General features: G+C 39.9%; 1 protein-coding gene across 1 annotated transcript in view; it reads left to right on the top strand.

Moving 5' to 3' along the window:
- The first annotated feature begins 221 nt into the window (after window positions 1-221).
- The window catches only part of KLHL14 (kelch like family member 14), an 87,518-nt gene continuing 71,541 nt past the window's right edge, over window positions 222-16,198 (top strand). Inside the window, exon 1 of the mRNA XM_050941994.1 lies at window positions 222-1,150. Within this exon, the coding sequence (XP_050797951.1) occupies window positions 222-1,150 (929 nt within the window). The remainder of the gene's footprint in view (window positions 1,151-16,198) is intronic.

Here is a 16,198-nt window from a genome sequence, read left to right as displayed (position 1 = left end):
CGGCGCCAGCTTGCTGCTGCTGTGCATGGCTTTAGGGCCGTTGCTCTGGGGAGGGGGCGGCTGAGTGGAGAGTCTGTCGCTGCAAACATGCACATCTAGCAATGATGAGTGCTCCAGGCCTGCTGTAAAGCTCTGTGTTTATTGTTGTCCCCTTCCCTCCCCTGCCCCCTTTGCCCAGGTTGGAGGAGGGTTTAAAGGCAGGTGCGTTGAGGCTGCTCGCCATGTCCAGATCCGGGGACAGGACCTCCACCTTCGATCCCAGCCACAGCGACAACCTGCTGCATGGCCTCAACCTGCTGTGGAGGAAGCAGCTCTTCTGCGACGTGACCCTGACGGCCCAGGGCCAGCAGTTCCACTGCCACAAGGCCGTGCTGGCCTCCTGCTCCCAGTACTTCCGCTCCCTCTTCTCCAGCAGTGGCGGTGGCGGCCACCCCCAACCCCTGGCGCTGGGGCCGGGAGCTCAGGACGGGCTGGGCCTGGGGGGACCCCCCAAGGAGCAGCAGCAGGAGGAGCCAGGCACCCCTTCTTCCTCCCCAGAGGACAAGCTGCTGGCCAGCCCCAGAGCCATCAACAACCTGGTGTTGCAAGGCTGCTCGTCCATCGGGCTGCGCCTGGTGCTGGAGTACCTGTACACGGCCAACGTGACCCTGTCCCTGGACACGGTGGAGGAGGTGCTGTCGGTCAGCAAGATCCTGCACATCCCGCAGGTCACCAAGCTGTGCGTGCAGTTCCTCAACGACCAGATCTCGGTGCAGAACTACAAGCAGGTGTGCAAGATCGCCGCCCTGCACGGCCTGGAGGAAACCAAGAAGCTGGCCAACAAGTACCTGGTGGAGGACGTGCTACTGCTTAACTTCGAGGAGATGCGCGCCCTGCTCGACTCGCTGCCTCCCCCTGTGGAATCGGAGCTGGCGCTCTTCCAAATGTCCGTGCTCTGGCTGGAGCACGACCGGGAGACCCGCATGCAATACGCCCCGGACCTCATGAAGCGCCTCCGCTTCGCCCTCATTCCGGCCCCGGAGCTGGTGGAGCGGGTCCAGTCGGTGGATTTCATGCGCACCGACCCGGTCTGCCAGAAGCTGCTGCTGGACGCCATGAACTACCACTTGATGCCCTTCAGGCAGCACTGCAGGCAGAGCCTGGCCAGCAGGTAAGTGGGGAGCTGAATGGAGGACAGTGGCTGGCGAGGGGGTGGGGGTGATTCAGCCACAAACTTAGTGATTTTCAATAAATGCCTGGAGGGGTAAAAGTTGAGTTCAACCTGAAAAGATCCAACAAAGGACGAGAGCTGGGGCGAAGAGCATGCAGAGGGGAGGAGGGAGCCCCCTCTCGCACACCCACACACTGAGCTGCAGGTGGGGGGCAGACACAGCCACAGGTATCAGATATAAAACCCACAATCGCATCAGAGAAATACCAAGTGTATTACACCCCAAAGGAGCAAAAACGTGGGTAGTGTTGTGGATCCATTAGTTATGATCTGTGCGGTCAGTTTGATATGGAGTGATTGTGCTGTGCAGCTAACGTTTCTGGAAGGTTTTGCTGTAGCCCTAGCTAGCTGTACCTCTTTGTAATATTTTAACCTACCTTCGTCTCCGGGAATGGACTTTGGATAATGAAGTGTCATATCTCTTCAGTGTCATCTTGTTCATTACAAATCAGACAAAGATGGAAATGAAGGATTGCAGTGCTCCCCTCTTCCCCCAGCATTGCCAAACAAACTTTTCTTGTTCCCTCCCCTTTTCTCAGTGATCAGAGAAGTTGCTGATGCCGAAGTTGATGCTGATCTGTCTAATATTTGAGAGAAAAACGCTTCTGTCTTTTCAAATCTCTCCATAAATTTATGAAGCTAGGACACGTTTAACGGGAAACTGACTAGAGTAAAGAGAGGGAGGGGTAATTTCCCACTGCACACCACTGTCAGTGCTGGGTGGCTGCAAATACAGCAAAGTGGAAAAGATACTACGCTGTTTTCCAGACACTACAGCACCGTATAGTTTCGTATATGTGTAGCTATCCATTTACAAAACTGTTTTTAGAGGTGTGTATTGCAAACAGGATTACAATTTAGTAGCTGCCTCTTAAAATATAATGTGGGAAGAAGACTGTATGGGAAACAGGCATGGTTTACTAGCGTCAGTTTTAAATCCTATTATGAGCTCCCTGGGCTGTTTGCATTAGGAGTTACTATCTTGTGAGCTTCCCATCTTTCTGTTGTGGTAATCATCATAACTCCATAAGATATCACACCTAATCCACAGCATTAAAGTGTAAGTGTTAGATTTGACCGTGCATGACTTGAGAAGTTCTTGTAATTATTACTATATAGGCCATTTCCCCCCAATTTTCTCTCTTTAAAAAAGGGGATACATCTTCAATACAATGCATTTTAAACTATAATACATATACTTAAATCCCATTAATTGATTTTTGTAAGAAGAATTGCAGTCATACTTGTTCTGATATTATTGATGTTCAGATAAATTACATATTATGCATCAAAACTTGTGACTTCATAATGTTTATATCTATGACATCTCAGTTATTTTCGTGTTAATGAGGTAATGAATCATGATGTAGAAGATTGACAATGTGAGGTTAGTATCAGGAGGTGAAAGCATACCATATAGTTTAATGAGTATTTAGTAAATGGAAACTAAATTAAAAGGATATTTGAAGGGTTTAATTTTTCTTCTCTTAAAATAGGCATGTACTTCATTTTGTTCAAAAAATGAAATGATATAAAGCAAATGTGGAGACACAGTATTACAAAAATCAATGCATGTTTAGAAGATTTTGCTCTGCATTTTAACTATTAATATTAAGTGGGCTATTATTAATACCTGGTATTGATAGGAAAGAGTGGAATAATGTTAAGATTTTAAATGACATGATATTTTACTGTTATTGCAGAATATTTTTTGAAAATCTATTTTTAAGATGATTTAGCTTTAGAAATATTATAAGTGCCTTCCTTTATTATCTCTGTCTGTTTTAGGGTTTTGTTTGCACCCATCACCAAAGTATCTAAATGATTCCTATTGCTAGATACTGGAATAAAAAATAAATACAAACATTTGCAGCAAAAAGTATTTCTGGTAAATATCATTAGATTTCAACAGATTTCAGAACAGTTGACAAAATGCAAAACCCACTACCTGTTTCAGTCTAGATTCTGCACACCACCCTGGGGCATGCTGGGGCTCATGTCCTGGTGGATTGCTGAGATACCAGGCTGTTTGGTTCAGTGAAGATACCTTCCAGCTTCACTGGTCCATATCATTTGAAGGATATGTAGTGGTGTTCTGACCACTGAATGCTTACAAGTGTCATGGATGCTGTAAGAATCTGATACTCCTGCTGCTGGAAGCAGTCTTTTCCTTCAAGCAGAAAAGTACATAAAGGATTGTACTTAATAGACTTAAATTGGATCCTAAATGGCAGTTGTTTAATTGGCTAAGAGAGACTAAGAAAATCATATTTTTATTTCCAATAGATCTGGGTATTGTTGAAAATATTCCAGACATCCTTTTATTAACTTTAAAAGGTGAATAACACACTGTCACCTTCTCAACTTTGTGTATGTGTAGAAACAATGTTGTAACTAGCTTCTGTTTTGTTTTGAGCATCACAAGTGGTAGGTCAAAAACATTTTAAATCTAGTTGTACAAACATACATGCAACCTTCCATGAAGTGTTAAAATATTAAAGTACCAAAACAAACTAGGGTACAGAATGCATTTTGTGTATTTTCATATTTGGGTCTGGATTTCAGAGCACAAAATTGATAATACTCATTCAAGATCCATTGTTGTGTCTTGATGATCTTAAGGTCACCTCATTGTTCCATCAGATTGTACTAATCTGCACATGCCTTTAAATATCCAGATCCCTCTCTCTTAGCTATACTGGCTCTGAAGTTCTGACAAGAATGAAAACTTATCTACTTACTTTACTGACTAAATATGACTCAGAATACATACAAAGCACTAGTCTATTGAGTAAGAAGTACTGTTTTACCTAGTGAAATGAAAGAAATAAAGGCAAACTTATACACCTATCCAGACAAGCTTTTGCTGTCTGTTGTGTATATATTTGCTAAAACTATGATCTCTGATAGGCTTAACATTCAGTAAAAACGTTATTTTTAAGAAAAAAGATATGGCAACATTTTCTGGAATTATAAATTTGAAAAATAATATCTAAAAATTACTGAATAGTAAAATAAATGGACGAGAAGTTCACTGTTGGTTTCCTGGGAGCAATAATTACCTTAATAGATTAGAACTTCAAAAAATAATAAAAGGTTATTCAAAAAGGATTCATGGGTCTTTAAGAGATGTTACTCCCTGTGTACACTAAAGTTTTTAATCACTGAGAAGTAAACAGCACAGTGACATAGACATCTGCTTGGTAAGCATAGAAGAAATTGGGAAAATCACACACAAACTAAAAATTCACCTGGTAACTTGCTTCCTTACTTAAAACAACACCTTTGTCTCTAATGTACTACTTGAAAATTATAGCACACAACTACTTTGGGATTTGACCTGCTCACATTTCTTAAATTCTTACCAAGTAGGAAGAGTAAATATCAGAAAGCTTAACATATGCTTGTTTTGCTTTCAAAAGTAACTACATAACAATGGTACCATCTTACTTAGTAGAGATGTCCCTTGAATGTGTTCTGAGACATATCTATTTACTTTACTGCCTAAAATAAGTTTTCACTCTTTTCAGCACTGCAAAGCCAGTATAGCTATGGGAGAGGGAACTGGATTTTATTCTGGCTCATGCAGAAGGAACAGAATTATTTACTGAGTTCCAAATGCAAAATCTGTATTGTTGCTGATGCGTGAGCTAGAAAGAGTCCAGTTTGACTTTCATGTTGGATTTTCAGGAGTCTCAGTTAGTAAAAGAAAACAGATTTCCACCTATAAACCAAGCAGATTCTTTCTGGAAGCCACAGAGACAATAAAGATGGAACCCCATAATGACTTTTTTTTTGCAAAGTTACCTTTCAGACTACAACTAAACTGTAATTTTTAAGAAAGTTTAAGAGTAATTTTCCCATTAAACACAGTGGTATGCTAGCGGCTTGATCCTTCACGGTGCTGAATAATTGGGCTCTGATTCAGCAGACCACTTAAGCACATACTTAACTTTATTCTGATATCTCTTTTACTAATTTTGCACTGGTCACTTCTTTGATTTCTTTGCTCCTGATATAGACCCTGGTTCAGCTAGGTGCTTAACTATATGCCCAATGGGATCACTCACATGCTTAAAGTTAATCACATGGGAGACATTTTGGATCCACTGAAGTCAATGGTAATTTCACCATTGGCTTTTCTTACTGAGTCAGGGCCTTACTCTGGCATAAGTGAGAACAGAATCAAGCCAACTCTTTTTTCTGGAACTATGTGTATATGTGTGTTTGTACCATATGATAAAGAGGATAGTACATAGGTTGCTGTAATAACCTCTATACAAATATCCAGAGGTCTGGTAATACAAGGCCAAATTTTCTGCCATTGAAATCAGTGGAAAGACTCACATGGATTTTAGTGGAATTGGATCATGGCTTTCCATTGACTTCAGTAGGCTTACGTGCCTTACGTGCCTGAATTAATATCTGTAAATTGTACCTGCAACAGGACTCTCTCAACTGAGGTGCCGAATAGAGACTGACATTGGAGGCTGCAGGGAAATGAACCAAAGAACTATAGTCAGTTTAATCCTAATTAGTTTCAGTTGCCTTATGTGCATCCATTTGTGCATCCAAAGTGTAAGCGTAGGTATGTTAATATATCCAAGACAGAGAGGGAGGATTAAAGATCTGACCATTGTGGAAGGGGATACTGAGACTCCAGCGGGACTGCTACTTAAACAGTGGGTCAGGACAATTCTTCAGCGGGATCATTATTAGACAGATGAGATGATGAAATGCTTCACAAATACAGTGGGGTTAAGTGCTATCCAGTTTCTAGGCCCAGCTGTACTGTGAGCAAGGAGAAACACATCATCTCCTACAGCATTCCAAGGTCTGTTTTGATGGTCTCCAGTGTGGGGACCATCAACGAAGTATAGGCTATTTATTTTAAAAAAGCCCTTTTCTGAATCTCTGATCAAGTCCTCTGCTAAAGAGATTTTTTAACCACATCCTCTGATCCCATTATTTTTAGCAGAAAAATAAAATATCTCCCTGGGAAGGTGCTAATGAGAGTGGAAATCTCTTCACAGGGTTACTCCTCAGTCATTCAGTATGGAAGGGGCTGGATGTGCATTTATCCTCTACCACATGAAACCTGCTTTGAGGATTCTTAGGTGGTCCACCTGAGTCATTCAGTGAGGCTTTCTCCCCACAGTGACCCACTCCTTGAGAACACTGCTGTAATTGCAGTTGCCCCAGAAATTCACCTAAAGGAGGAGCCCCATCAGTGAGGAGGCTTCGTGGAACAAGCAGAGGCAGGCTGTATTATCTTTTACATGTTAGTACTGTGGAGCCAGAGGGAGGAGGATGTGCATGTTCCCCAACCGTACTGGTGTTCTGAGTGGGATTGCTCACCCCCAATCCATTCTTCTGCTGCCCTTTCCCCAACATGCATCCCGATCCCCTGGAGGGCAGAGGTAAGGATGGCTGAATGAGGATAGCCTCATGCACATTTCCTTCTGTACACGGATCTTGAAGGCAGAGAAGTTCCTCAATGGAGGAAGGAGAATGCTGAAATTCTGAATCTGTAATTACTGGTTATTGTAAATGAAAGGTCAGCCTCAGTAGAATCATTCAATTCTGTATTCAAAAGAGTGATAACCAACCTGGATATTTCTGAGGAAAAGCTGAAGATAGAAAATAAAATCAACAGCTAATGTTTGTCCCCAAGAAAGAGATCTGAGTTCTGTTAAACACACAATGAGGGAAAATCCCAGTAAAAATAAGATCACTATTTGATAGTTCAGATAATTCTTAGAAAATGCAGTGAAGTCCCCCTCTATCCCAAAAAGTGAATGCAGCTTCATCCCTGACAAAGGCCATGATTATTACTGCACAACAAGATGTCTTTTCAAAAGAAGAAACATATGGGAAGCTAGTGGGGCCCCTTAGGAGAAATTTTGGGCTGGAGTCCACTGTAGAGGTGGTTGGGAATTTTTCAGCAAAATGGTTTTTTCTCTGGAAAATGCTAATTTGTTGAAACCAAAACTTTTGGCAGGAATGGTTTAGTTTCAATTAATTTCTCTACTCAGAAATCCACTCCACTCCACTTGAAATCAAAATAAAACGTTTCGATAGTCTCTAAACAAAGATTTCAAAATGAAATGTTTCAATTGACCTGAACTGATTTTTTTTGTATTATTATTTATGGTTCACTAAAATTTTTTGAGTTTGACTTTCTGTCAATATTCAGGGTGGGAACAATTTTGAAATCTGTCTGGTAAACCATTTCCCATCTAGCTCTACTCATCACTGGCTTTGCCATCCAGCTCCTGCTTAGTGTAACAAAGTAAAATATATAGAAGTTTAAAAGGACAGGAAGTTAAAATCTATCATCCAAAATACTTTTTGGCATCATTTTTCATAGCTGAGATAATCACTGGCTCCTGAAACTTCCCTTAAGGACCATGGCACCCAGTATTGTTGCTAGTAGATATCTCTTGCTGTGTCCTTGGAAGGCAGACAGCCAACTTTGAAGAACTATTATCACCTGCCAAGTTTGAAAGAAGCAGACTGTTCAGGGAGAAGCTGTGAAAAGTACAAGCTGATGCAGCAGACAAAAAAATATAAATAAATAAAAATGTCTTTCCTTTAGAAACCCAAGAGGAAAAGAAGATAACCAACCTTAAAGGAACAGACAGCCCTTTTAGAGCTCCTGTGGGACTCAGGCAGAAATTTTAGAAAGAATTCAGGATACAAAAGAAACATGTTTAGGAACAGAGGCAATGGAGGAGACAAATCAAGCCAAGATCACTTCTACTGAGATAGCAGCATTTCTCATTTCCTAAGTTCAGTTTCCTAATGAAAAGGAAGCACAGATAGCAGAAAAGAATAAATTGAGGTAGAGTACGCCATACAGCCACATACTGTTAGGGACCAGGCTGTAGTCAGTCTTACCTAATGATCAGGGCAGGAGGTTGGCCTAGTGGGGCAGAGGTGACCAGGCCTAATGGCAAGAGCCCAAATCAGGAGCCGAGATACCAAGTCCAGGTAGTGAACCATTATCAAGAGCCAGGAATCAAAATTCAAGCATCAGAACCAGATTATTAGCTGGAGCAGGGGCAGGAGCAGAAATCTGGAACTCTGAGCCAAGAGAAAACAAGGGGTGAATCTAGGAACACAGTTCAAGAGGCAGGAGCAGGGAAGAAGCTGAGAGTAGGGAGCAGAACCAGAAACATAGCTGCAGGCATGGAACACTATTAAGCAGCCAGGAACTCTCCCCTGCTGCAGGGTTTAAGGATGTGTCTGAAGGCAATGCTCTGGGTTTGGGTTCAGCTGTGGGGACCCTGACACATACTTCCAACATTGTAATCAAGCAAAAGCCCATATCATCAAAAAACTTAATAACATTCATAGATCTTTCAAAGGTCTACATGCCAAAAAAACTGGCATGGAAGGTTTCTATTTCTCACTTACCAAGCTAAACATTGTGAGTATAAGTTCATTCAATTGAGATCTCATTGAGTGCCTCAGGGATTCATTGAATTATTAGTAGACATGGTTGCAAAACTCAGGTCTCAGTGAATTTACAAATACCTGTGCTTGGATGACTTTCTAGTGTGGATATAATCATAGGAGTATAGGAGCAAGTATAGGAAGCAACTAACTCTGCAGCAACAGAAATACAGAAACATGGATTCATAATGAATTTCCACAAAAAAAAGCTTGTTTCAACATAGTGACACAAGATGAGAGATGCCTTTGACAGAGGAAAGATTCAAGAAGATACGTTTGGCTGGTTATTCACAATGGAACACGCGCTAAGAAAGCACATATTAGTGTCTAACTCAAGCTACAAGAAACAGTGGTTTCATGTATTGATATAACAAGCTTGGCAGGATTCCATATGCGATAGCTGCAGAGATTCTTTATGAAGAACTGGTACCAATCTCTAGTCAACATGAATAATAAGCTAGCAATGTAAGGAGACAGTGATGAAAAGGATATTATTGGATGTTTCCAAGAGAAACAGTAATAATGGAGGACAACCTTCAAGGATAGCAGCCCATACTTAGTCCATATAACAACACAGGCGATCTAACCACCTAATAAGAAGATATTCAATCTGAATGTCCTGGAACTAAGAACAGAGAAGCCTGCTATCTTAACTTTTCAGAATAAACTCAGAAACCATCACGTTAGTAACAACATGAAACCAAGTAAAAAAGTCTGAAAGGTACTCTGGGTCACCTCAGGAATCATTAATCTTAATAGCGTGAGTGGAAATTCCCTTGATAATCATATAGGCAATGTACATAAAAGGAAACAAACATAAAAAAAAGCATAATGGTTAGCAGGCAACCTCATCAACAGTCACCATAGTGCTTTAATCGTGAAATCTTCAATCATATTTCTCATTGATACAGTCAACCTCAAGCTAGACATCTGCTTCCAAGGTCAATCACAAGACAGAGATTCAAAAAATGTTCTAGGAATGAGTGTCTTATTTATTTATGAAGTACTTATCCAGTGCTCTGTGTGCTGGACAAAAATTAAAACATTTCAATAGATCAAGAGGATCACAAACAGACATCAATCCCCACAACAGGTCACTCCCCCAACTTGTTAACTTCCCCCAACCTCTACCTAACGTCATACATCATTTCCTGTCCCAGATCCCCAATCCCTCAAATAGTCTGCATGTTAATCCCCAATCATCCCTTCCTCTCCTTAGAAAATGAAGGGGAAAAACGTTATTTCCTGGAGTCACCAAATGAAGGCTTAGACAGATGTAGCTATTAATTCTACTACAATATATGCATTGTCTCTGGGTACTCTGCTAAGCAGACCTATACAGAGAATAAAAACAGAAAGAGTATATGCCATCTGCGTGGCATCAAACTGAATGACAAGACTCTCATTCAGTTCCTCACAGGTGCCTCCTCCTAAGGAAAGGAATATGCTGGGAAAAAAAGTTGCTCTAACCAAATCATTTCTAGGATATTGTTATGTAGGGAACTCCAGGATTTGGCTAAAATTCATATATTGGCATGAGACAAAAACAGCGACCCTAAGAAAAAATTATTCCCCACATCCCAGATTTCCTACAGAAGGGTGTGTCCTTAGGGCACACTTTGAGTACTCTAAAAGTTTAGACCCTTGTTCTGCCAGTTGAAGAAGAGCTCTGTGTAGCTACAACGCTTGTCTATCTTACCAACAGAAGTTGGTCCAATAAAAGATATTACCTCGCCCACCGTGTCTCTCAGTTATCTTAGGGTCAGATAAAAGATCCCAGACACATATACTTCCCCAACTGGTGTCTGAATCTAATAAAGCCTATCCAGAAATTTGTATCCAAACCAAAACTTAAATTTGGTGTTCCAAACTGTCAGTATGCCCACATTTGAACCTCTGTATCGTGGTATCTTCTGTCAAATGAATGTTTCTAGTCATGGTTACCTGTGAAATGAGAGGGTCTTAGAAGCCTTAGAAGACCTTATATTGCACTCCCCCAGCATTAAGATAGTTCTTAAAACATCCCTGCCACTTATGTCCAACGTCAATTTACCAGCCACAAGAGACAATCCTCCCAAATTTCAGCCCTAAACCAGAGCATGAAAAAGGAAAGCTGTGATGTAAACATGTTGTGAAAAGAGTTCTCAAAGTGCCCATAAAGAGTAAAAAGAGATTGATGAAGCCTCAGAACTTATTTTGTCTTTCCATCTAAACTGCAGAAGACAAAAAGCATCAAAGTAAACAATCTTCAGATGGCTCATATCTTGCATTAAAAAAGGCTGTATAGAACTTGGCAAGGTGGTTCTTTAGGGATTTATTGCAAATTCTGCAAGACCAATACCCTCAACCTGGGCCAAGAGGATGGCCACAGCAGCAGCAGAGATTTGCAGTGCAGCAATCTGATTCTCTGTTCGGACCTTTGTTGGGCATTATGAACTGGCCACTGTTCCATTCAGATGCATCTTTTTGGGAAAAAAGTTTTCCAAGAACTGTCATGGACACTGTTGGCCAAACTAATCCCTGGGCAACTTCATTTAAACTAATGGACTAACACCACGGCTGAATGAGGCTGTATATTTAAATGTATTTTTAACTTTTAGGTCAAATCTAAGCCTTAAAATAATTGTTTATACTGGTAACTAACCCAGTTCATTCTGCCAGTATCATTTTCTTAGGACTCTTACTACTTATTATTTTGAATAGTGCTAGGTTGGCCTATATAGGTCCCATTCAGCAAAGTACTTAATTTACTTCAATGGGATTTAAACATGTTCATAAAGATCATGGCTTACTGAACTGGGGGTCACATTTTTATCTACTAATTTCTGTTCTTTGATTAACATAACCACCAATCTGGATCCCCCCTAAAATGCAGTTTTCTTCATTACTTTTAATGGCATACACAACATGTGTAAAGAGTTGTTAGACTGATATTTCTGTATTTTATTCCAATCTATTCTTTAAACATTAATTAATATGATGTTTTCTTATTCAGTTTGAAATCTTTCAGACCTGGAATAGGTGGGATTTTCCTTTCTTCCCCAACAGAGAGAATTCTGAACTGCTATCAGTAGTTACAGAGATGAGGAAAGCCCAACAGGGGGTGGTTAATCAGAAAAAATAAATCAGCAAGGAAGATATTTTCCCTGGTATTGTTTTACTTTAACATGGAGATGGCAGGACTGAATAGTTGCTTTAGATGGGGACTGAGTGTCAGGACTTCTGAGTTCTGTGCCTGTCTCTATCACTGACTCACTGCATAACCATGAGCAAGTCACTTAGACTACATTTATTTTACACACGACTGGCAGGGCAGTATGTAGGATATGTGTAACTTCATGCCATTCTGAAAAGCAGGAAAAGTCCACAGTGCAGTGGATAGCTGCACTTGTTGGTGAAATACTCAGGCATCAGGGAAAGGCTTCAGTAGCTCCCTGCCGCCAAAATCTTTCACTGCAGCAAGGAAAGGATCTGGCAGGGGGAGGCACTGGGGAACCCCCCCTGCCAAAGCGTTTCACTGCTGCCAGAGTCTTTACCTGCATCAGGGAAAGGCTCAATAGCAGGGAGCTGCCTGAGTCTTTCTCCCTGTCTTCCTCCTGTCACAGCATTTCCCTATTGGTGAAGTCTGTTCCTGCAGAGCGGAAAGGTTCCAACAGCAAGGAGGCAGCAGGACACTACACTGCTATTTTTAGCAGTGGAGATGGGGATGTATGGCTTAGTAGAGCCATGCAGGATATGTACTCATGTACATACCTGCACCCATCAGGCGTGTCTTCATTGTACTTGCCTAAGCTGTGCATCACTGGCTCTACTGCAGTTATACCTATGCTAGGGTGTCTATACTTGTGTACTGAACACGCCACCAAAAGAAGAATGCCATATAGGCATGCGTTTGGGCTAAAATTTTCAATCTGTGAATGTAAAGTTAGCGTAGACTTCTAAATAAGTGGTCAGGTTTTCAGAGATTCTGAGCACTTGCAGCTTCCTTTGAAGTCAGTAGGAGTTGTGGGAATTCAGCATCTTTGAAAATCAGGCTACTCATATAGATGTTTAAATATATAGGCTTTTGTGCGTGGCTTGAGACATCCAAGTTTTAAAATTTTGGCCTTAAAATACCTTTGTTTCACTTTACACACCCTGAAATAGGTAAAATAAATTCCACATGGCTTGGGGTTCTCTGAGGCTTAATTAAGGTTTCTTAAGTGTTTTGAGATTTTCATATCGAAGCAGCTATCATGGAAAATAATAATAATAATTAACAGAACTATGTGTCTGCATCGGGGAGAATAGACCCCTTGGATCTTGGGTATCAAAAACCGTTTACAGGAAAGGATACTTAGAGTAGCATATATCAGCTTTTAATACTACACAAGTATGCCTGCTACAGTCAACAACATTTCAACCTTCCCAGGTTGGGATCTACTTGTATTAACTGAGTATCAGGGAATATAAATAGCCATATTAGCGTGAACGTGAATCATGATCCTATTAATATGTCATGTGACATACAATGCTATGAAATATAGAATATAAAAAGAAAGTGTTTCTGTTGTAATCTGAAGTGTTTCAGATGATCATTGCATATTACCAAAATAACAAATAAGTAGCAATATAATAGGGAAAATATCTCTCTTAGGGTTATGCTAGCAAATCACATGAGCTTTAAACTATGCTTTTATCATACTGTTTTTATTTAATTTACTATGAACTGCCTATGAACTGTGAGATTTTTCACATGTATCATGTTTTAATATGTGCGTATAGGTTAACATTCTGCTATAATACTATTGCTGGATATAATATCAAACATGGATATAGTATGATCTAGTAAATAAAAATACATATTTCAAAACCTAGAATAGATGCATTTACTCCAAAAATCAGAAAAGCACCTTTGAATCTAGTCTACCAACCCAATAAAACATACTTTATAAAGAAATATAGACACTTGTATTTACCCAATACATTGGAATGTTTCTGAACATAAATCAATTAATAGTGCATATTTTAGATAAAAAACATATAGTAATTATCTGGAAGATCCAGATGCTTTTCCTCAAAATGATCCTGGCTATTGAATTCATATGAACTTTTATAAAACTATTCTTATTTACCTCATTGACTAAAACATTTAAAAAATAAATATTTCTTTTATAGATGTGTCACTCCCTCTTTAGGATACTGTAAATATACAAATTGGGTTTTGTTTAAATAAAATTGAGGGTGGATTGCATGCTGCCAAAGTCTTGAAATTCAAAGTTAAGTCTGACATTCCATTTTGCACCTTAGCCATTAAGCCTTATTTGTTCATTGGTTTTTCACTATGCTGTGAGGAGAAAGGGGTTTATTAGATGAAAGCTGAAAACTGAAATATGTTCCTTTATCAACTAGATCTTACAAGAGCGTTCACATTTTTATAATACAGGTAGAATTGATTGTGATATAACTATAACATGTAACACAAGAGGGTTGGAATAAACAATTTATTCTCTATCCTTAGGGATGATTATGCGTAACTAACATGTCTCCAGTTTGCTGTGCCTCTAGTTACATGTGCAGTCACAAAAAAGAGTTTTGCATTCACTTATGTTGCATATTTTCTATCTAACATACTTTCATTAAAAGTCTTTATTTGGAAGAACTCAATATCTCAGGGAATTGGTAACATATATGGAAGCTTTGACAGCTAAGTCATAGTTTGAATCTGGACACTTCTGGCAATGACTGTGAGCCAATTTCTGATCTCACTTACATATGGAGTCTAGTAGACTGGTAACAACCATCATTTGACAATAAATAGAAGTTTTGGTGCATAGGCCAAAGACTGAATTGTCCATGAATGATTCCCTCCAAATCAGGGTTCAAGCACATTGGTACTACAGTGGAGAATCTTGCTCTGTCATTATCCATGCTTATAAATTCTGTGGGTTTCCATTTCCTGTGCTGTCAATTTGACAACTTACAAAAGCCTTAATTAATTTCAGAATAAATAAAGCTATCTGTTATAGCATCCACTATCTGTCTTTCTGATATGTTGTGGTATTTCCCAAATATCTAGAACTATAATCATACTCTGTGTAGCAGCATCTCACAGTACCATCCAAAAGGATTGATTCCTAAGCTTAATGTGGATGGAATCTCCTATTGTACATTCCCCCTCTGATTAAAATCAGGTGGCATAGCACATATCTAAAGGCAACCAATATTGAAAGAAAATCAAAACTTGCTAGAGTTTATTTTGCACAGTTTTTTAATGGGATACAGTATGAACATAAATTTAAATTAGTCTGTCAGACAATCACAGTCTTGCCAAATAATAATATAAACTGTATTTTAAAAAAACAATGTATGGACATCAGTGATAAGGTTCCCTCTACTGGAGTGTATTACTAATAATGAAGTTTCTATGCACAGAGTTCCTCCTGTTGATGTGAGTACACAATTTAGTAATAATGGAGCTTGATTAATGGAGTTCTCTGGCTTTCCTTGCAAGAAATGTTCATTAAAAATATCTAAATTAGTGCCAATAACACCATTCTGCTCAACAAAGCAGTGGTGTATAGCAAGAGTGTATTATGGCAAACATGCTGTCCCTTATGGACAATAAATAGTATGGATGTATTTTAAAATGCTGTATCACCATCATATATAGAATGAATTGTTTTATCAGGGTTCTCTATTTATCATTTTCAGTCTTAGGGTGACTGATAGAAATTAAGTTATATGTTAAGTGACTATTAAAGCATCAGAACTCATCTGGGGGTCTAGGACTGACTTCCTCTCTTCATGTACAATTGTGCTAAATCCCTTAATGTTGCAAAGAAATGTACGTTCATCAGGTATAGTGGTGGAGGCCAGGGTGCATATAACCGCTTTTACTGCATATGAGACATTGCAGTCCTATTCTTAAGAACTGCCAAGCAGATTGGGAATCACGGTCACGGTTAATAGCAGCGAATTGCCAGCTCTTGATGGGTGGGTAGTCACTCCTTTCAGTGGTTGCCCCCTGGGGGAGAAGGTAGAAAAACAGAGAGAGGGAATTAGAGTGACTTTGCACAGTCGAGCAGGTTCATGCCGCTGGATCAGTAGCAAGCATTGGCAGGGCTCCACTCTGGGGAGGCTCACAGCAACATCACAGTCTCATTTTTACCAATTGGTGTTGCTATAGCCAGTGGTGCACAGGGGGAGACCAAAGAAAATGGGGGGGTGGAGGGGAATGGAAAAGCAGGAGTCTGGGCTAAATTAAACAAACAAAAAAGTACATGTAAGTTAGCGTTTAACCCATAACTGTTTGCCTGGTGCTACTAATTGTACTAAACTGTAGTACTTTAAGTTCAGTGTATGATTAAAGAGTTGGCTCACAAACTCTCTGCATAACCTTAATTTTTTCAAGGTTCTTTGAGTGTAGAATGGCTTATAATAACGATTTTGACTAATACGATTTTTGACATGCAACTTTAATGCTTAACCTTAGTACAACTCCAGAGCATTTCATGTGTATTCATCTGTAAAGAGTGATGATTTAAAGGG

This window comes from Gopherus flavomarginatus, chromosome 2, assembly GCF_025201925.1.
Source record: "Gopherus flavomarginatus isolate rGopFla2 chromosome 2, rGopFla2.mat.asm, whole genome shotgun sequence".
Taxonomy (NCBI): Eukaryota; Metazoa; Chordata; order Testudines; family Testudinidae; genus Gopherus; species Gopherus flavomarginatus.
Note: the sequence above shows the minus strand (reverse complement) of the source record. Positions and strands in the feature narration are given on the sequence as shown.